Here is a 22,667-nt window from a genome sequence, read left to right as displayed (position 1 = left end):
TTTATAGAAATATGTAAGTAAGAAAGCCCCCCATGAAATCCTGTTCTCCCACAGTTAAGTATATCAAGACTTCTTTTTTTTTTTTTTTTTTTTTTTGAGGTGGAGTCTCGCTCTGTCGCCCAGGCTGGAGTGCAGTGGTATGATCTTGGCTCACTGCAACCTCCATCTCCCTGGTTCAAGCAATTCCCCTGCCTCAGCCTCCTGAGTAACTGGGATTATAGGCGACTGCCACCACGCCCAGCTAATTTTTTTATATTTTTAGTAGAGGCAGGGTTTCAGCATGTTGGCCAGACTGGTCTCAAACTCCTAACCTCAGGCAATTCACCTACCTCAGCCTCCCAAAGTGCTGGGATTACAGGCATGAGCCACCGTGCCTGGCCATGTGGTTTTTTTTTTTTGTATTTTTAGTAGAGACGGGGTTTCACTGTGTTAGCCAGGGTGGTCTCGATCTCCTGACCTCGTGATCCGCCCGCCTCGGACTGCCAAAGTGCTGGGATTACAGGGTTGAGCCACCATGCCCAGCCGAAACCCTGCCTTTTTATCTCTAGAATCTAAAGGTCATTTGTTTTTGTGGTCATAGCTATTCTCAACTGTCCTTCTGGTCCCACTGCAGGTGCTTTTTTGCTTCCCTCTCTCTCAGTTTACTTCCCAAGGTTGCTAACTGTACTCCAGATTTGTAAATGGTGGTGCTGCTGTCCTAGTTATTGTCAGGACTCCAGAGGTCATTTCCTAGAACTTTGCAGAGATAGAGATGGCAGTGGGCTGAGGCTGAAGTGGAAGCACCAGCAGATGGAGAGAGGCCTGACTACCTCTTAAATTGTGCTAAGTCTCCTAACTAAAAACATCAGAATGCCTTTTTGAGGAAATTTTTTTAAATTTAATATTACTGTTAGGTTTGCTTTAGTCCTTTTTTTTTTTTATTTTAGAGTTCATTTTTGCTTCTCCCACTTTACAGTTTTTTTGTAAAAAGGGAGGGAGAAGGAAGGAATAAAAATATTAATTTCTGTCCCATCACATAATGGCACAGAAATATACATCATTGTGTAGCAATTTCTAAGTTAATTAACTGTTTTTAATGTCAATATTCGAGGGTTGACCTAGATGACAACCAGACACTTACTGTGGAGTCCCTAGGTCCTTTTGGTATGCAGAAGCAGCCTGGAGTTGTGGAAAGAGGTAGAGGAGTGTGAGGGGTCAGGAGACCTGGGATCTAATTGACTGTACTCTCCAGAGAGGCTGTGGACCAGTCATGAAGCTTTCATGCCCCAATCTTTAAAACAAGCTGCTGGACTAGGTAATTCTGAAGATGCCTTTAGATAGTCTCTCATTTTCAATTTGACCATTGGATTTGAGTTTGCATAGTCTATGTTGTCCAGCATAATCCAGGATGGATTTCATCATGAGGTGGGTGAGGAAGAACAACAGTTAAGAAATGGGTTTTAATCTTGGTTTTGATAGACACCCTTCTGTACCTTGGGCAGATACTGGGGGCATCATTTGTCTGTAAAATGAAGATATTGACCCAGTTCCGTGGTTCCTAACTAGGGATGCACATCAGAGTCACATATGGAGTTTTGTAGAAATTTACACGTCTAGATTCAGCCCCTAGAGATTGTGATTCACTGGGAGTGTTATGGGGACCAGTTGTATATTTTTAAAAACCACAGGGATTCTGAGGCATTCCTCTTACTGAGAAGCAGTTTAACTTGGCAATATTTGACAGATACTTGACTGCCACCCCTGCCATTGGCCTGTTTGCCTGTGAAACCCTCCCTGGTGCGGGTATGTTGGTTCTTGGCCTCACTTTGCTCAGCAGCCTGGTTCTTCCTCCTCAGTAACAACCTGCAGTGTTTCACTGTACGGTGCAGTGCGGCGGCAGCTCGTGAGGAGGACCCGTACATGGACACCACCCTGAAGGTAAGAACTGGCTTATGAAGACAGTGAAACCTTACAATCACAAAGGAGCACATGAATACTCGTAGATTTGCTCTCAGACCTAAGCTAGGCAAGAACGAAAGAACTTAAGGTTGTCTAATGTATTGAATTAGAACTTTTGGATATAAAATAGTAAGGATTTTGTGATTCATGGCTTAGTTGACAGTTTTTAAGATTGCTTTGCAAACATTGCACTCTGAATTGATTTAGTGCATAGTTTTTAAAGTTTGGTAAAGAATATAAAAAGTGTGAACTGAGAGCATTTCACAACTATAGTATACTACAATTTTATTTTTTATTTTTTTAATTTTAACTTTTAATTTTTTCGAAGCAGGGTCTTGCTCTGTCACCCAGGCTGGAGGTCAGTGGCACAATCATAGCTCACTGCAGCCTCGAACTCTTTGACTCAAGTGATCCTGCCACCCCAGCCCCTCAGGTAGCCAGGACTACAGGTGTGCACCACCATGCCCTGCTCATTTCTTTTGTATTATTATTATTATTATTATTATTATTATTGCAGAGATGGGGTTTTGCCATGTCGCCCAGGCTAGTCTTGAACTTCTGGGCCCAAGTGATCTACCTGCCTCAGCCTCCCAAAATGGTGGGATTACAGGCATGAGCCACCATGCCTGGAGCAATTGTATTTTATTAAATGGAAATATAGGTGGCAGTTTTACAGAGCTGTTAACAAAACAGTCCAGAAATCAATATACTTAAGAGCACAAAATTGAATACAATGCATTAAAATGATTTGTTTATACTATTATCAGCTATGCCTGTAATTCTGTAGTTTATAAGCCTTTGATAACCTTCTATACTTAATCTAAGAGTTAATGGATATGGTAGATCAATAATCTCATTTTTAGTGAGAAGTAAAGTGCTTGGTCTCTAAAAAAATCCTCTTGACCACAAAATAAATGTAGACATTATTATATTGAGATTCTGTGTTTCCTGACTTTGAATTTCTGTTCTCAGAAATATGCTGATCATGTACATTATATTCACCTATGTTATTTTACTTCTGAAGTATAAGCTATTTGAATTGGCTGTTTGTTAGGAATATACATGCTGCAAGAAGCTCCCAAATCATGATGCTCTGCATTTCAAAAATTGGTTTATATCTGTCTGGAAACTGGAATACCTTTTTCCAGAAAAATAAGCCTTCAATAATGATGGTTATCTTAACAAGCCAGCCCCGACACAGTGCCTAATGTGTCTGAGATACTCTTTCACAGTCACTGTCGCCCAAATCATGTCATATGATAGTGTTTTATGGAAAGCATGGTCTCTGAGTTCCTAGTGACCCTTTTTAATGGCCTGCCTGTGGTTTTCTGTTGCTGACCAGGCTTACTGCCTGCTCTCAGCCTCTTGGGAAACCAGAACCACAGATTTCCTGTGCCTTTGTTTGTATAAGATACACACACGGCCTTTTTGAGAGATTATTTTAAAATCAGGATTATTTCCTTTGTAAAAATAGAAAAGTAACATTAAAAAAATAAAACTTCCATTCTTTGTCCTCTTCTTTTCCCTCCTTGCCTTTTCAAACCTCAGAAAGACATAGGCCTATCTATGGGTGACGGTGTGATTTAAAGTACCTTATAGATTGAAGTAGGATCAATGTAAATTTGGGAAAAAATAATTCCATGTATTTTCAGAGTCTTATAAAAGCAGAGCGAAGGAACAAGGGAGAGACAAAGGGGAGGGATAAGGAGAGGTGGGCATCTGGTGGGGGTATGCTGCCCTTGAGGCCAGTGGAGGTAGGAGGGAGAAGGGATGATCACACCTCACGGTTCCTCCTTTCCTGCAACTCCACCAGTTCTGAAGCCCTAGGTGCCAGTTAAACAAGCACACATTTAGCCCACCTGCCGACTCAGACTTTGGAGCTGTGACGTCTGGAAAAAGTTTCACAACCTCAGAGTCTGGTTGAAAGTGCATGTGGTCTGTCTCCTTTTCCTCTGAGATTCTGGCTGCTCAGCACTAGCCAAGCCACCTGAACTATTTTTACATGGAGGTAACAGTGAAGATGACCTCAGAATCAAAACAGCATGCGTGGACAAGAAGGCAGGGTCCTGGCAGCATGCCAGAATAGAGCTCTTCCATTAGTTTTCTTATTCATTCTACTTGAATTAATGGTCCTTTACAAGAGCAAAAGACTGTCTCCTCTAGTTTATCTGACATGTTCCAGCCTGTCAGCCATTCCATGCACTCACTGTTCATACCTAACAGACTAACAGTCAGGGGCCATCGGAACTTACAAGCATTTCTTTCACACACACATCCACAAAGAAACCATTTTGTGTACTCTACATGCAGTAGAATGTCCTTTCATAGTGTCTGGTTTTGCCTAAAAACCCCATTTCGGCATACCCCTAACCATCCTGCTAGTAGTAGGGGTTTCCCTGGGTGGCAGGGTACCAGCTTCCTCTCATGGAGGTATCTGTGGGGCACACACAGAAGTTCCTGCAGCTGTGGGACCCTCTTTCCACATTAATTCAATCAATAAATAACTGAGTTTGTTGACTGAGTAACTCTATAGAATGCGCTATTGGTTACATAGGTTTAGATAACCTCCTCTGTTAAGAACAGGCATTTAGGTTGTTTTTTGTTTGTTTGTTTTTTGGTGGTGGTGGGTATGGGATGGTGGCAGCAGAAGAGATTTTATCAAATAAACTGACTGATTTTTGAAGATTGAAGTGCATGTACCTTTATTTCTTGCTTAAATTTGTGGTTTTCCTTTACTAGGCTTGCCCACCTGTTAGTATGGATGTCTGTGCTTTAAGAATACAGCTTTTCATAGGCTTGAAAGCCATCTGTCACTTCAAAAACCACATCATACTTTTGACTAAAGCAGACCCTGAGGCCATTCCAGAGAGAAGACAGTCACCCAAGAGGCTTCTGTAAGCATCCCCTTGCCCCAGGCATTCCTGCCAGTTTCTGGAATGAATTGTAACTGGTATATTTTGTGTTTATCTTTTTTTAAATCATAACTTGGAATGATCAAATGGCTTTTTTATGGTAGTCTTTTTCCAGAGAAAGAAAAGAGGTTCTAACAATCTCTGTAATACACTTTATAACTGACCTGGGAACTTTTAGGAGAAAATGGATTATAAAATAGTTTCAGTAAAAATCAAAGGTGTTTTACATTAGTGAAAGGTTTTCTGTGTAATTAATGGGAAAGACTGAGCCTGTAATACTAATTGAAACTACAGGACTTTTTACTGTCTTTCTTCTTTGACCCTTTCAGTAGTTACATTTTTATCTAAAATTATTTTCTGATATTACAAAAGAAATTAATAATGTATGTTTTACCTTAAAGCACATTGATGATCTATAGATATGTGATCTATCTGAAAATAAAGTTGTATTTTGATAACATTCATCTCTTGTTATCTGTTAGGTTTCTGCTTTCCCACTGTTTAGAATAGAATGCTTAATTCCAGACTAGTTATGCTTCTATTTGATGTTTTCTTACTTAGTGGTAGAGAATGCAATCTAATTTCGCTAAGGAAAATTTAATCAAGAAAGAAATCTCTTCAGGGAGTGAAGCATATGGTGTATGTCATATCAAACATTTTATTTTAAAAATCCATGTTAAAAATAACATTTTCAAATTGTTAGTGGCTATGCTTTGTTGCTTCAACAGGAATCAGAGGGGGACTTTTGGTAACTGATCACTTTGAGTGTACACAGAGTGGTCTGGGGCTTACTGATCCTAAAAGCTTTCTGGCGAGAGGAAAAGCAGTTTGTAGTCTTGCACATTTGATATAATTTTTTAAATGATCTTTTAAAAATTCTAATTCATTTGATAAACAATTTTAAAAGATTATACACTAAAGAAAATGCATCACGTAATGAAAGCAAGAGATAAGATAGTGCTTTAAGCAAACTTAACAGTTTTATGTGTCTTCATAATATTCTCAGCAGCCATGATGTTGCTTCTGCTTAGATTTGTGGCTTAGGGCATGCTAGATTCGTGAAAGTCAAATGCAGAAATGAGCCTGGGCATGGGGACTTATGCAGTCAAGGATCTTTTCCTTTTGATAGGACTTGCCTGTTCTTTGAACTTATTGCTCATTTGAGAATACTTGTGGAGTGAATTGGAAGCAGTTGGTTTATCATTACATGAAAATTACAGAATATTAACTGCAGTTAGCCTATGTAGTATTGTGAACTAATATTCCATAAAAATAGAGTGTACAGTTAATCACTTAAGAAAATAGTAAATGAAAATGATTTTATAGTTATTTTATATCCAGTATTTACCATTTACAACTACCATTTATTAATAATGTCATTTTAAAATTATTGTCCTTTGTTTTGCTTTTAGTTCTAGAAAAGATACCAGTGTTAAGATCAAAATACCTCCTGTAGCTGAGGCTGGGTGGAATTTGTATATTGTGAATACGATCTCACCAGTGCAACTGTACAAAGAGATGGTACTCTTTTCAAACTTCTGATTCTTGTTTGTAGATATTTAGACTGAAATTAATGATCAGAAATTGATTCTAATTATCATACATTCAGGATGCTGCAGCCATTCAGCTTCCTGACTCTGTCTGACAGTGGAATGTGTGTCTGTCTCTGCGTCTTCATTTTTACAGCTTCTGACATCCAAGGAACCAGTAGAAATTCCGTTCACTAGAATAAGACTGCCTTATTCATACCCACTCTCCGAAGAAGATCGATTGGCCAATCTAAACATAGTCTTTGACCTTAACTTTGAACCCTGGCAAAGATAGCTAAGAAATGGAGGGAAAAAAAATCTAGGATTGTATATCCCTGTCCCACTCTTCTTATTTAGAAATGTTAGCAGATTGTCCCAGGGCACTACAGCTACTGCAGCATTGTCCTGGGGGGAGGGACCCAGAGGGAGCATCCTTATTCCTGATCTAAAAGTGACAGCTTCCTACTCATCCCTGGCAATTATTTTACTCTTTATTTGGAACAATTTCAGACTTAAAGAAAAGTTACAAGAATAAGTATATTGTTCTGAACCCTTTGGGAGACTGAGGCAGGTGGGTTGCTTGAGGCCAGGAGTTCGAGACTAGCCTGGGTAACATAGTGAGGTCCCATTTGTACAAAAAATAAAAAAAATAGCCAGTTGTGGTGGCACATACTTGTAGTCCTAGCTACTTGGGAAGCTAAGATGGGAAGATCACTTGAGCCCAGGAGTTCAAGGCTACAATGAACTACAGTCGTACCACTGCATTCCAGCTTGGGTGACACAGCAAGACCCTGATTCTTTTGACTTCAAAAAGGAATGTTCTGTATATTCCCATTCCCAACACAGATTTCTCCACAGTCAACATTTTACCCTATTTGCTTCTCTCTCTCTGTCTTATGCACTCTGTGCTTTCTGTGCACACACATATACATACACTGTTTTCTGATTCTTTGGGAGGTAAACTGCATACATCAGTCTTTTGCCCCTAAGTACTTCAGCATATATTTTCTAAGAATCAGGATACTCTCTTGCATACCACAATACAGTAGTATGTTTTCATACATTTAACATTGGCACAGTGCTTTATCTGGTTTGTTCATAGTCTAATTCTGTCAGCTGACTCAATGGCTTAATAGCATTCCCCCTCCTCCAGTTCAAGACCCAGTCTAGGATCAGATAGTGTGTCTCTTTAGCCTCCTTGAATCTCGAATATTTCTATAGCCTTTCATTATATTTTATGACATGGATATTTTTGAAAAATACAGTTTTCCCCTTTACTTTTTTTTTGAGAGTGTTCCTTATTTAGGGTTTGCTCTTTTTTTCAATGGTTAGATTCAGATTATGCATTTTCAGCCAGAATATTGCATAGGTGATTTTTGTGTTAAGGGTATCACATCTGGAGGCACATGCTGTTCATCTGCCCCTCTTTGGTGATGTTAATTTTGATCATCAGATCAAGGTGTTGCCTGATTTGTCCCTGCCAATAATTTAATGCCAATTATTATGTCAGCTGTGCCCTGTATTTTCAGTCTTGCTTAATTGAAAGTCTTCATTTAGGTGATTTGAGTGCTAGAGTCTGAATATATTGATTGAGTCAGATTAGCTAGTGATAATTTTTACGAGCTCTCTATGAGTTATGGAAATAGATGTAGTAGAGCCTAAACTTACAAACTGAAACTAAAATAGGGGAAGAATACTCAGTCTAAATTTGAGAAAGAATTAAATCACAATTTTTTTTAAGCTTAACTATTTCAAATATTAGTACCTTCACTAGTCTTATTGAGATAAAATTGTTGCTAAGTTTACAATATTATTAGTATTACAATATTATTTGGACCTCTCTAATGATTAGAGCTGTTTAACAAGGTATTATTTATAATCATGTATGTATTAAACTGGCTCATAGATGATGGGAAAAAAGCCATTCAGCTAAGCCCTTGTCAGAATGGTAAATAACTAGTTTGTTTACTTTTAGAGTTTAATATATCCAAATGTTAACTTTACTAACAAAATATATAAATTATTTTAAGAACTGAGGAACTTTTGAGAGTCTCTCTTCAGCAACATTAGTGTTTGTCTTTTTTGTTTTAGATAGATTATAGCAATACCTATAAGACTGTCAAAACCCAGAGCTGCATTCACCTTCTCAGTGAGGCTCATCTGTTAGTAAGAGCTGCCCTGATGGATGCCAGTCAGCTGGAACCTGGAGAGAAGGCGGAGCTTTTGGAAGCATTTAAGGAAAGCTGTGGGCACCTTGGGGACTGTTACAGCAGGTGGGTAACACCTCTTGAAACCTTGTTACAGAAGCCATCTTGAACTTTGGGTACAATTGTTAGCTTTTCCATCTCGGGTAGTTACCTGATAAATGGGGAGGTGGTTCATTTATTCACTTCTTCCACAAGCATTTATTGAGCACATACTCTGTTAGATACTGTGCTAGGCTTAAACATACAAAAATGAATGTGACCCATTTCCTGCTCTCAAGGAGTCACAGTTTAGAAGATGAGCAGTAAGTCTCAAGTTTGTGATTTTCCCACTGTTTAACTTAGAACTTTGACATTTTTCTCAGGCTTTGAAAATCCCTGACATAGCTGTATGACTAGTTTATTGTCTGTAGCTTAAGGGAGAGCTGCCAGTTGGACAGTCTATGATTTTGATCTTAGTAGTCAGTGCTTTTATGATATCAGAAAGGGACACTAGTATGAATAGTGTTCTTATTTTTGAGAGTAATGTTTACACATTGTTTTGCATATGATTGTTTTCAGACTTACTTGATCCACATGAATGGTTAAAAATTAATAAAACAGACTTTTCCTCCTATAAACACCATTATTTTAGAGTCTGATCATGAATATTAGAATTAACTTAAATTGTTGTTTTTGTTTCTATTATGAGCAGGCAAAAAGAAACTGCATTAATTAGAAGTTTGTAAAATAAAACTTAGGAGTTTGTTTTAGTTACTAATGGCAGTAGAAAAGTATTTTGGAATTTATATCTTCTGGAAAGCATGATATATTCTATTATAGAATGTGTTAGATATCCAAGTTTGAAAATTACAAATTTGACTAGGCATGGTGGCTCACACCTGGAATCCTAGCACTTTGGGAGGCTGAGGTGGGATGATCACTTGAGGTCAGGAGTTTGAGATCAGTCTGGGCAACATAGTGAGACTCTGTCTTTAAAAAAATGACAAATTTCAGGGTTTTTATTTCCTTCCATTTAGGCTTGACTCCCAGCATTCTCATCTCACCTTGCCATACTATAAGATGTCTGGTTTGTCTATGGCTGAAGTTCTGGCCCGCATGGACTGGACAGTAGAGGATGGATTACAGAAATACGAGAGGGGATTAATCTTTTACATTAATCATTCACTTTATGAAAACCTGGATGAAGAATTAAGTGAAGTGATTATAGTTTTTTGTTTTATATCTATTTTTAACTTTTCATTTTAGTGGTTTATTTTATGTAGTACTGTTTAGAAATCAGGTTCCAAATATTTTTCTTCTTTGATATTCTTTTTCTAAAAAAGTAATGTGCCGTTTTCTTCATTAATGAAGACAGAATTATAGCTTGGAAAAGAACTTATGGGTAATCTTCTCATACTTTCTCATTATACAGTCAGGGACATGTGGTCTGTTGTAGTCTCAACACCTGCCAGTGACAGTAGTATGTCCTCAGAAGAGCTACACAGAATGCGGCCCTTGCCTTCCATCTTCTCATCTGTAGTCCTTCCCGCAACCCTAATTATCCCTTACTCCGTGTGTCCAAAACTTCACTTACAAAACTCTGACCTTAGGCCAGTGACCTTAAGACATTATTAGGGATTATTTTTAGGGCCGGGCACGTGGCTAATATCTGTAATTCCAACACTTTGGGAAGTCGAGGTGGGAGGATTACTTGAGGCCAGAAGTTTGAGAGCAGCCTAGGCAATATAGCAAGACCCCATCTCTACAGAAAATTAAAAAATTAGCTGGGCTTGATGGCATACATCAGTATGTAGTTCCAGCTACTCAGGAGGCTGAGGCAGGAGGATCGCTTGAGCCCAGGAGTTTGAGGCTGCAGTGAACCACAGTTACACCACTGCATTCCAGCATGGGCAATATGGAAAAACCCTGTCTTAGAGAGAGAAAAGAAAAGATAACCCCTCATGTATTTCATACATAGTTGGATGCAAATATGCCAAGTTAGAAATTGTGGTATCAAATGTTCTAAGGTTTTGAAGTGAAATTTTCTCATACAGTTTACTTAATTGGGCATATTTTGAACTAAATAGTGGTTTTTATGATGGATTTTTATTGTAATTCAATCCAATATTTATTTTCTTCTTCTGAAGTGTTGAAATTAGAAATGCTGGTCATAACCTGTTACATATTTTCATTGTTTTTTCTTCATTATAATCAGCAAAGAGATCACTTCAGGTTATCTCAGGCCTCCCTTGTATTAGTATCAGTTTTGTCTTTTTAAAATTAGAACATAATACTGTAGTATTATCTTACTTGGAATGTTTGTGTCTTGGCTTTTTGCACGTTTTGCTGATTTTGTTGCTTTCTTCTGACTGACTGACCTTTTATTCCTTTTATTCCTTCGTGCTCACCAAAGGAATTAGCAGCAAAAGTGGTTCAGATGTTTTATGTGGCTGAGCCAAAGCAAGTGCCCCATATTCTCTGTAGTCCTTCTATGAAGAATATTAATCCCTTAACTGCCATGAGCTATCTAAGGAAGCTGGATACTTCTGGGTTTTCATCAATCTTAGTGACATTGACCAAGGCAGCAGTGGCTCTGAAAATGGGAGATCTTGACATGCACAGAAATGAAATGAAAAGCCATTCAGAGGTATGGAGCCCTGCCCAGTGCTAACAGAAGGCTGAAATAGGACCTGGTAATCCTGAAGTGTTTAGCTGTCTTCTGGCTTCTTTCTAGCTCATATGTTCTTGGTTGTAATGGAAAACAGACAATATTAGAAACAAAGTGATCCAAATGGGACTTCAAATCTGGCAAATGAAAAAGAAATAAGACTGATAAATGACAGCAGTGGATATCCAAAGACTTCAACTTAGTGTCAGGTGTGTTCAGAGCACTGAGCTTGTTACTGAAGAACTGGCTCTGCTCCGAGGGGATGATGTGATCTGGCATCAGGGATATGGTGTGTGCACTGGAAAAGAACAGAGTAATATGTGTTTAAGAACAGCAAAGGGCATATTAGCCATGGACTTTAGAAGTCTAGTAGTTGCAGAAATAACCCCCACTTGGTAAAATCACAGATAACTTTATGGAGGATTGGACTTTTGAATGTTGTACCAAGAAACACAGGCTTCCCCTTGGAAAAGAGGTCATTTAGGGACACTACCAAAGGTGTTAATCATTTAAGGGAAGAACATAAGAGGTAGTGTAATTGAACACTTATTATTTACCAGCTCCTTGCATATATTATTTAATTCTTAATAATGCTATAAGGTAGGAGTATTATACAAATGAGGGAATTAAGTATTATACAAATGAGGGAATTAAGACACAGAGAGGTTAAGTAACTCATCAGGATCACACAGCTATTAAGTGGTAGAACCAGAATTGAACTGGGCAGCCTGACTTCAGAACCTGTGTTCCTGCACTGTTTTCTTGCCAGATTGTGGCCAAAGCCCACAGTGTGACTTGGGTTGCTAAAAAAGGAAGAACATAAGTGCTTTATCGCTGTACAAATGACATGCTTTGTTATGATGAGGAGAGCAAGTCAACATCGGGATGTCTTCTGTTTTGAAGAGTAGAATTCTAGAAAAATGACTTTTCATAATTTTGAAAAAACTTAAGATATATTAGTCATCGCTTGGTATTTATAGGAGAATGGTTTCAGAACCTTCTACAGTTACCAAATCCACAGAAGCTAAAGTTGCTTGTATAAAGTGGCATAGTATTTGCATATAACCTATCTGCTTTCTCCAATATACTTCAAATCATCTCTATTACTTATAATACCTAATATAATGTCAACTGCTGTATACATAGTTGTTAATACTGAATTGTTTAGAGAATAATAATTTAAAAATCTGTAAATGTTCAGAACAGAGGTAGTTTCCCTCCGCCATTTTGTTTGTTTGTTTGTTTGTTTGTTTGTTTTTTTGAGACAGAGCCTCATTCTGTGGCCCAGGCTGGAGTGCAGTGGTGCGATCTCAGCTTACTGCAACCTCCACCTCCTGGGTTCAAGTGATTCTCCTGCCTCAGCCTCCCAAGTAGCTGGGATTACAGGTGTGCACCACCGTGCTTGGCTAATTTTTGTATTTTTAGTAGAGACGGGGTTTTACCATGTTAGCCAAGGTGGTCTTGAACTCCTGATCTCAAGTGATCTGCCCTCCTCGGCCTTCCAAAGTGCTGGGATTACAGGCATGAGCTACTGCGTTCAGCCATCCCGAATATTTGTGATCTGTGGTTGGTTGAATCCATGGATGTGAAACCCACAGAGACAGAAAATTGACTGCATTTTCAAATCAAGTAGACCTAAATATAAAGCTCTCTACAAAAAATAGGACACCTTGATGCTTAGTGAAATGTTAGTAACTTCTGTAAGACAGTCAGTGGTGTCCTTCTTTGGGTAAGAACTAGCCTTTATAGTCAAAGAAAACATTGTGATTAAATTATTAATAGCTTAACCATGAATTGTGAATGCACTAGCATGTTTAGTATTTCTAAGGTTGACAATCTAAATACAATGTACCTTTTGTTCCTAAATTTCTTTCTTATCTGAAGATGAAGTTGGTATGTGGCTTCATTCTGGAACCTCGGCTATTGATTCAACAGAGAAAGGGACAGATTGTTCCAACTGAGCTTGCACTTCACTTGAAGGAGACTCAGCCTGGATTGCTTGTGGCTTCAGTTCTGGGCTTGCAGAAGAACAACAAAATTGGAATTGAAGAAGCAGATTCCTTTTTTAAGGTTTGTCACTTTGAAAATGTGATTTTTCTGGATGGCCTCATTAAATTGGTGGTGGGGAGGGACAGCATAAAAGAAGTGAGTTTTTCATTTGTTTATTGAAAAAAGAGACATACATAATCAGTTATAAAAGTACTAATTAAAAGATTATATCTGAAGAAACTTTATTTGTACAACCTAGAATCTGTTTCCTTTAAAAAATGTGTAAATTTTATTTCACCATGGCACTAATGCTAATGGTAAATTATTAATTGCATGGCCCATGTGATGCTTTGATATTCAGCCCAGCTGTCGCTTTATCAGTGCTATATTTGTCTGCTATATATAGAGGCTTCTTTTACTGTTTTCAAGGTGCTTTGTGCTAAGGATGAAGATACAACTCCCCAGCTCTTGGTAGACTTTTGGGAAGCTCAGCTAGTGGCATGTCTCCCAGATGTGGTCCTTCAGGAACTCTTTTTCAAGCTCACATCACAGTACATCTGGAGATTGTCTAAGAGGCAGCCTCCTGACACCACACCATTGCGAACGTCGGAGGATCTGGTAAGATAATGGAATAATACCTTAAATTTAACCTATGCATTGCCCATTACAAAAACATACCTTCTTATTTTTAATAACTTATTATAAAATATAACCTAGTTTTCTATTACCAGGTATCTTATTTACGCAGGAGTTAAAAATACACTTAAAATTTGTCTATAACTGAAGTGGCCTACATTTTAAATAATTTTGTACTCTAAAGAATGTCCTCTACTTATTAATTTCCCTCACTTACTTGAAGTGGTAGCTCAGTTGCCAAAGCATGGAGAAAGGGACTTCTTCCAGAACATCACATCTGTCCTTCCTCAGCAGAGGATCATTAAATAGAACATAAGAGAGAAGACATCTGCAGACCTCATTGGTGGGAGAGGAACTGCAGAAGGCTGTGGGAGGGAGACTTCCTTAGTGAGCCCCCATTTCCTGTCTGTTTCACATAAAGGAGCTGTTCTGTGGCACTTGAGGCAGCCAGTCATAACTCTTTCTACCCTTCTTGCTACCCTTCTTGCTCCCAGCCCATTTCTCTCACAGCTCATTTCTCTCACAGCTCATTAGCCATGGCTAATGGAGGGCTAAGTGGAAAAGTTACCAGCTTCTTGAGTAAGCAAGGCTTCTTGGGAATTGTCTTGAGAATTTATGAAAGATATTTTGCCTTCTAAAGAAAGTAGTATTAATAAAAATTAGTTCCAGTATTCTTACTAGGTATAATTGGCTTAAATGCAGTATTGTTCTTTTTGCTAGAAAGTGCGTGTTTGGAGTATTTACATTTTAAAATATATGGAAATATTTAGTGTAGAAGCAAGCAAGACTGAAATAGTTTCCAGGGGAATACATTCTTAAAAACTGTCCTTCCCATTCCCAGGAAAGTGTATACCTAATTCTATGACATGGCAGAGAATTAATGATTGCTTGCTCTTCGTGGAATGGATAAGCAAGCTTTTGTTGTTATATTTTGTTTATGAGAAATTCTTTTATGTTTTAGATAAATGCCTGTAGTCATTATGGCTTAATTTATCCATGGGTTCACATCTTAATATCATCTGATTCATTAGCGGATAAAAATTATACAGAAGATCTTTCAAAATTACAGGTAAGTAAAAATACCTCCTTTTCTTTTCTTATGAAAATGCATATTACAATATAGTGTAAGATTAAATTTGCTGAGACCCCAGGTGTCCTGTTAATCTAGAATGTAGAATTTTGAGGGGCAAAATCCATAGTTAGGCATACTCAGGAGACTTGGAGGGAATTCCTGCCTCTGCCTGAAACTGATGATGGATGGGACACCTGTGCTGAGTGGCTGGTTTCATTGCAGGTGGATGGACAAACTTCACCAAGTCTCCTGGCTGATTTCCTCATTTTCAGGATGCGCTTGAAAACACTTTGTGAAATGAAAGTGTGGCAAATGTTTAGTGGTGTTTTTATTGATGTAGTTTGTTTTTGTTAGTGTTGACTTACACATTTTAGGCCTCTCACCCAAGCCAGGCACTGCTATTTCTCTTATAAGAAACAGGTCAAAGTAGTCAGTTTATCCAGCTCCTGAAAAGGATTTTTCAGAAATGAAGGGGATGATTAGAGAATGTGGATCATCCTTTAATAATTCTGACTGCAGCAGTGTTTTGGCTGTCAGTGAGAATTAAAGTCCACATTTTTGGTGGATCAGGCTGGGCCACATGAGCATATGATTTTATTTAATGCAGTTGAGTGGCCCAAAGACCGAATATAATTCCCACATCTATTTTCTTTGGTCTTCCCAGTGTAGGTGCTAACATACAAAAATTAAGATTTCCTATTAAGAATTCTGAGTTTCAAGTCACTATTGAAAAATTTAGCAGCTCTGTTAACCCAAGGTCCTCATTGCTTCTGACCTGAGGGTTGGGACTGACCCGGAGCCCCTCCTTGGGCAGTGCTCACACTGTCCTCCTGCACAGTTATCATCTTTGTGGCATCCTGACCCAAATGCTGAGTGTCTGTTTTCCTTATCCCAGCTGCCCTCATGCATCTTCATCATTTGATTGGCCTCTGTAGGCTTTTGAATTTGCAATGCCTCATTTACACTATGGGAACTGATGTAAGTGTAGTTGTTACTTAATATCAAATTGGGAATGGGACTTAGAGGAGGGAAGCTGAAGAGGCCATACTGCTTAGACTCAGCCTTCAGGTGGGGCTGTGGTGTTCCCAGAGATGGCATTATTTATGTGCTTCTTTAAAAAATAACAAAAGAAGATTCTTCTTGTCTCTTGTCTCTAGTACCATTGTGATACAAAGCCTTCTGAGGGCCTAGCCTCAGATTTTGTTCACCTCACAAATATCGCTTGAGCATGTGCTGTAGATGTTATGGGGAGCATTGGACAAGACAGTGGAACTTTGCCTTCCTAGAACATATACACTAATTACATATTTAAAATTGTAATTGGAATAAGTGCTATTAAATTTTCCTGATAAATCTTTAAAGTATATTTATAATCATTGCTTGAAAAAGTATAATTCAGTGATCTTTTAAAATTTGTTTCAAAATATTTTAAAAGGAAAATCTTTGCTATTAAAGGTGGAAAATCTTTGCTATTAAATAGCAAAATCTTTGCTATTGAAGGAGAAACATAATCTGCCTAAACTTTTATAATTTTTTTTTGAAGATACAGAGTCTCACTCTTTTGCCCAAATTAGAGTGCAGTGGCAATCATGGCTCACTGTAACCTCGAACTCCTGGGCTCAAGTGATCCTCCCATCTCGACTTCCCAAAGTTCTGGGATTACAGGTGTGAGCCACTGCACCTGGCCTTATTTTCGAACTTCCTGATTACATGGATAAAACTAAGTAAAAGTTCATGGGTAGTTGAAGTTATGACTAGTTTTTTTTTAGTCATAATTTGGTACACATGCCTTGCTCCTTCCTACTACCCCCATTCCCTCCCCCATTATCTGGATTAGTCAAGAGTTAGATAGAGAGATAATCTCTTTTCTTCCATGTTGGAAGACACTTTGAGTGAGAGATTATCAACCTTATTTCATCTCTGCCATCTGATTGTCAGGAAATTATTCACATGAATAATTTATTAAACTTGCAGGAAGGGACCAACCTTATTCTCCTGGTCATTCCTTGGTAGATATTTGGAATAAAATAATCACACTGACTGTGATTGGATAGATCACTTTCCATATTCTCCTGTGAGCCTCAGAAGATGCTGTAGCAAAAAGGAGGCAGGGACAAGAAAATTAGGATATGACCATCTCATCTTTATCCTGGAGAAAGGGAAAGTGGAGATTATTTTTGTGGTAGAATCAAAAGTAGTGTATATAGTTTAATTGCTTAAAGTAAATGTTGGTGAAGTTGTAAATTCCGAGATAATACTGCCCGCTGTTATTCATCTTGTGACAGAGTGGTATTGATAACAATGACTAGTTCTAAACAATCGCTTTAATCTTATTAAGTGTTAAATTGTATTTTTGCATATGTATGTAGCACGTGCTTATTATAGAAAATTTGGAAAATGCAGGAAGGGATGTAAAGAAAACAAAGAGTAGGCTTTGTTGTCCCATCCTGTGTGCTGTTTCAAATTGCCATGCTCTTCCGACAGTATTTCTGTATGTGCATTTACCTACGTAGATTTTATAAAACTGATCATGTTCAGAATATAATTTCATTCTGAAATTTTTTTACTCATTTTATCATAGGCATTTTTTTATTAACTAGCCTTTGAAAACATAGTTTTGATGGCTGTGTAATGTTCCATTATCTGAGTGTACCATATGTGTTTACTTATCTTTTGTTGTTAAACATATAGATTACTTACAAATTTTCAATATTGTGAATACTCTTGCGGTGAACATCATTGGACATAGATCTTTAACCACAATGTTGATTATTCCCTTAGGATAGAGTCCTAAAGAATGTCCATTGGTTTTAATTTGCAGTCCACACAAAGCAAATAAGATAATGTTATTTAACAATGATTGCTTTCTATTAAACAGATCTTTATACTAGAGGTAGTTTCAAGATTATACTTTACTTAGATTTATTAAATAAGGACCACATGCATGTACTCTAATATGGCATTCTTTCTATTTTACTTTCGGCAAGTGAGTGTTTAGTCTTAAGAAACTAAATTCTGTATGTTGTGTTTTAGTTTTTGAGGTGCCTCATTTCATAACATTTCACTTTTCTGTTCATAGTCTCTTATATGTGGTCCTTCATTTGACATAGCTTCCATTATTCCGTTCTTGGAACCGCTTTCAGAAGACACTATTGCCGGCCTCAGTGTCCATGTTCTGTGTCGTACACGCTTGAAAGAGTATGAACAGTGCATAGACATACTGTTAGAGAGATGCCCAGAGGCAGTCATTCCATATGCTAATCATGAATTGAAAGAAGAGAACCGGGTATGCTTTTTCAGATTATGTTTTTAGGCTTGATCAGTGATAATCAGATTTGATAACCTCATTTCCTTTCCTGCAAAACGGGGACAATTTATGCTAATCCAACCTCAGGGCTGTGTGGGTCCAGTGAGCATATATGTTTAATAATATTATGTGTTTTGAGTACTATTAAATGCTGTTAAATATATGGAGATGGTATATTATCATCATTAAAAATCTTTTGTTTGAAGATGAAGTAGTTGATTACCTGAATATTTGGGAACAGTGTATGAAGGGAAAATGTTTTCCCTGCCATACGGTTTTTAGTTTAGAAATTAGAATAATTTTGGACCTTGGTTCTTTTTTTCTTCATTCCTTCCTTCTTGCCACATAAGAGATAATGGGATATGTCTGTTACTTCTTGAAAATAGCCATGTACATATGTACAACATATGTATTACTGGGTTTTCAAGTTACAAACCTGACTTTTATAGTTAAGGCAGAAGACTGGCTGCTGATATAACTTCTGTTATAACAAAGTTAGCTGCCTTAGACAAAATGATGTATTTTTGCCCTGTGCTTTCCTGCACAATCTTCTTATTCTTGTTTGAAATCTGAGAATAAAATGCATCAAACTAAAATTTTTTCTTTTTTTCCTAAGATAGACTCTGTGGTGGAAAAAACTGCTACCTGAACTTTGTCAGAGAATAAAATGTGGTGGAGAGAAATATCAGCTCTACCTGTCATCATTAAAAGGTAAAATGATTTTTTTTTTTTTTTTTTTGCTTGATTATAAACTTAAGAATCTCAGTTTTAAATTTGGTGAAGCCTTCTTTCTCAAGTATTTTCATGTGATTCTCAAGTGAGACTGAGGGCCTTTCAGAACCGTCTGGGGAGCTTGTTTTCAGCATTCACGTACCCTCCCCTTAACATTTGGTATTCATTTATCCCCTAGTCACAGAACTATGTTCTTTTAACTTAATCCTTTCAAACACTTAACAAATTATCACAGTCATAGAAAATGACAGCATCAATGTTTTAAAATGTGAGTAGTCATTAAGGCAATTACACATTTTATCAATGATCAGAGTACTTAATTTACTTCATGTAGGAAATTAAGATCATTACTGTTAAATATAATTATAAGCAAGTATTCATGAATAACAACCTCAAGGATTTAAAAGTTGAGTATCTAGATTGTACAGTATTTTACAGCATAGTAGTTATTGGAATTTTCATAATTCGTAATCATAAATCTTGATAGATATGTAATCCGTTTCTATACTGCTGTGCATTAATATAATTAGTGAATTGCTTTCCTGATGACAAAGGGTATGGGTATATCGATTGCAGAGCACATAAAATATTAGAAATTAACAGTGTTGAAATTGTGTTTTCTAGCCAAGACAGTTGATTTTTAAAATGTAAGGCCGAGGCAATGATTTTTAAAATGTAAGGCCTAGTGGCCATTGCAGATTATTTTTCTGAAGATCTCCCTTTAATTAAAGCTGTATGCTTGTGATTGGGAAGGGAAAGGGGTGACTTTATTCTCAGTCCTACCCATCTCCCTGATTGCTTTAGGTTTTCAGAAGATGGAAGTGTCAGGTGTCTGATTGCTTTGCCCTACTTGCATACCCTTTACATAATTTATCACTGACTGTTTGTGTTGGTGGAGCACTTTCCAGTACAGACATCCCGCATCTTTACATCTCAGCATCATCATTATCTTAATCAGAAGACTCTTCATCCTTTTCTGATCCACATCCACACACTCCACCCCAACTCACCCATAATCATTCCTCCAAATGTTACATTTTTCTGTGTCTTCAGAATACATTTGTGTGCATACGTGTGTGTGTGTGTATTGCTAATGAGACTAAGTGCCATGTGTGATTTACCTTTATTAGACTGTAATACCTCAAGAGCTGGCATAGTGTTTTATTCATTTTTCATGGTTACACTTTCCTCACCCACAATATGCCTCTCCTATAGGAAGCATTCTGTAACTGTTCATTGATTAGAAACAGAGACAGCTAAAGAACTTAATGTTTATTTCACAGAAGGGCGTTTTCTTAACACCTGTACACTGAGAATAGCCCTGTATTGGGATCTGGAGAATTGGAACTGAGTTCTAGGTGTGCTACTTAGAAGTGTGCTAGCGCAAGCCAGTTTTCTAGTGTCATGAGACTAAATGAGAAGTTCAGGACTGAATCAAAAGTTAAATGTTAGGCAAAATTACAAGAGGGTGAGGTTGTAGATGGAGCTCAGGGACTTACATGCTTAGGAGTTTGGATTTCTTATCTCTGTAATACAGCATTTCTCAACCTTGGCACTGTTGACATTTTGGACGAGATAATTGTCCATGTGCATAGGGGTTTCCCCTGTGCATTTTAGGATATTAAACAGTATCCCTGGTCTCTACTCATTAGATGTCAATACTACTGCCCCAGTTACGACAAGCAAAAATGTCTCCAGATGTTGCCAGATGTCCCCTGTGGGACAAAATTTTCCTGGTTGACAGCTACCACACTAATGTAGAACCATTAAAACAGGGGTTAGTGGATTGGTTGTTTGTTTTAAGGAAATATTCAGTACTGTTTTTGTAATGAACCATGCTTATTTTTTAAAATTCTGGTACTGTAGTAAATTACAAACATTAAATTTAAAAATAAAATCCACCATCCAGAAATAACTATCTTCAACCTTTGACAAATAGTTTCTAGACATGCTGGAGGATTTTAAGGGTACAGGTTTACATTTCGATAGATCATTTATATGTAACTTGTAGATTTAGGTAGCTGGTGAGTGGAGTAGAGCAAGTAATTTTAACCTTCTCTTAACCTCAATTTTCCCAACTCTAAATCAGGGCTAATACCCATTAGTTTACCCTGTTTGGGATGGGGCTTGGATTAAATAAAAACCTCAAAGGATTCTAGAAGGAATTAAAGAGAAGTTATATATGAAAGTACTTTATTAATTTTTAAAGTACTCTATGAATTTAAGATATTGACCTTGTTCTTGGAGTGATAACCTGTATTATCCCCCCCTTATTTGGGAGAAGAGGAGAATTGGGAAGTGGTGAGATTTTTGTTGACTCTATAGCAACTCCACACTAGCCCTCCAACTTAATTTTTTTGTTTCTGAGATACTACTTACAGGTTCCACATTTAGGTAAGTAAACTGCTTTGATAGGAGAACATCAATAATTCATATTTTTCACATATATTTTGCAAGCTAGTTAGTAGTTGCTATTTATTAAGGTCTGATTTTATGTCAGATTTGCATCATTGTATTTTAGCTGAATTTTCACAGGAACTGTGGAAGCTAGCAAACAGTACAACTACATTATAAATGAGGAACCTAGGATTGGGAGATGAAGTGACTTTCTTAAAGCCAGTCAGTGAGTAGGTGGAAGAGTCTGGATCTCTTCCCAAGTCTCTCTGAATTACAGAACTAGGAGTCTTTTCTATAAACCATTGCTGCTTTATTCATTAACTCTTTAGCAACAAAGGCAGTTCATTCTTTTGTATAAAGAAAAATTTAGCTTGCTGCATATTGGATGGATGACTTTGGAATGGATCTTATATTTCACTTACTCTGCAAATAGAGTAAGTGACAGGCATGCAACGATCACACAGGGAATGGCACTGACATGTGGATAGAAGATGTAAGACCAAGTGGATGTTTATTGGGAACATTGTTCATAACTTTTACCCTTCTATTCCAGGAGAGGGCAGCATGTATCTATTAAGAAGCAGGAGAAGCATAAAGTTGCATTTTTTTTTAATGTATGTTACATTCCTTAATATTAAAAATGTTCATTGGGGCTGGGCACAGTGACTTATGCCTGTAATCCCAGCATTTTGGGAGGCCAAGGTGAGCGGATCATGAGGTCAAGAGATCGAGACCATCCTGGCCAACATGGTGAAACCCCATCTCTACTAAAAATACAAAAATTAACTAGGTGTGGTGGTGCACACCTTTAGTCCCAGCTACTCGGGAGGCTGAGGTAGGAGAATCTCTTGGACCCAGAGGGCAGAGGTTGCAGTGAGCTGAGATCGTGCCACTGCACTCTAGCCTGGTGACAGAGAGAGACTCCGTCTCAAAAAAAAAAAAAAAAAAAAATGTTCATTAGAGCACTATTGCAGTTTGGGGAAAAAAGAAGTAAATGGTCGTGAAAACAGATTTTTGCTTATTAACAACATGAAATGTTTCAATAGGAACTAATTTGGGAAAACACTGGTGTTATCCTATCAAACAATCTTTATAAATTGGCTTCAGTATAGACTTAGCTTTAAAAAAAAGTATTTAAATGATTGTACTTTTCTTTAGAGGACAGTAGAAATCGATTGCAAAATAATAGAGTAATTCAGCAATGAAATAATAAATCCAAATTTCATGTGGCTGATATAAAATAAACTGCAAAGGATTCTAGTAAGGAAAAATAAGTTACAAGCATAAAGAAGCCTATGGAT

General features: G+C 37.5%; 1 protein-coding gene across 6 annotated transcripts in view; it reads left to right on the top strand.

Annotated features, from left to right (window-relative positions):
* Positions 1–22,667, top strand: part of HPS3 (HPS3 biogenesis of lysosomal organelles complex 2 subunit 1) — a 45,041-nt gene that overhangs the window by 20,781 nt on the left and 1,593 nt on the right. For 2 of the 6 annotated variants that reach the window (XM_010375065.2, XM_030929014.1), the window contains exons 6-16: positions 1,836–1,917; positions 4,678–4,832; positions 6,263–6,371; positions 8,471–8,652; positions 9,603–9,783; positions 10,979–11,212; positions 13,118–13,303; positions 13,652–13,840; positions 14,820–14,927; positions 18,010–18,216; positions 18,858–18,948. In XM_010375065.2, coding sequence (XP_010373367.1) covers positions 1,836–1,917; positions 4,678–4,832; positions 6,263–6,371; positions 8,471–8,652; positions 9,603–9,783; positions 10,979–11,212; positions 13,118–13,303; positions 13,652–13,840; positions 14,820–14,927; positions 18,010–18,216; positions 18,858–18,948 — 1,724 coding nt within the window. Of the gene's footprint in view, positions 1–1,835; positions 1,918–4,677; positions 4,833–6,262; positions 6,372–8,470; positions 8,653–9,602; positions 9,784–10,978; positions 11,213–13,117; positions 13,304–13,651; positions 13,841–14,819; positions 14,928–18,009; positions 18,217–18,853; positions 18,949–22,667 lie in introns of those variants that run through there. The other 4 variants (XR_004056859.1, XR_004056862.1, XR_004056863.1 and 1 more) reach the window with 4 other exon arrangements.

Source organism: Rhinopithecus roxellana, chromosome 1 (assembly GCF_007565055.1).
Source record: "Rhinopithecus roxellana isolate Shanxi Qingling chromosome 1, ASM756505v1, whole genome shotgun sequence".
NCBI classification, from domain to species: Eukaryota; Metazoa; Chordata; class Mammalia; order Primates; family Cercopithecidae; genus Rhinopithecus; species Rhinopithecus roxellana.
This window is presented reverse-complemented; position numbering and strand designations above follow the sequence as displayed.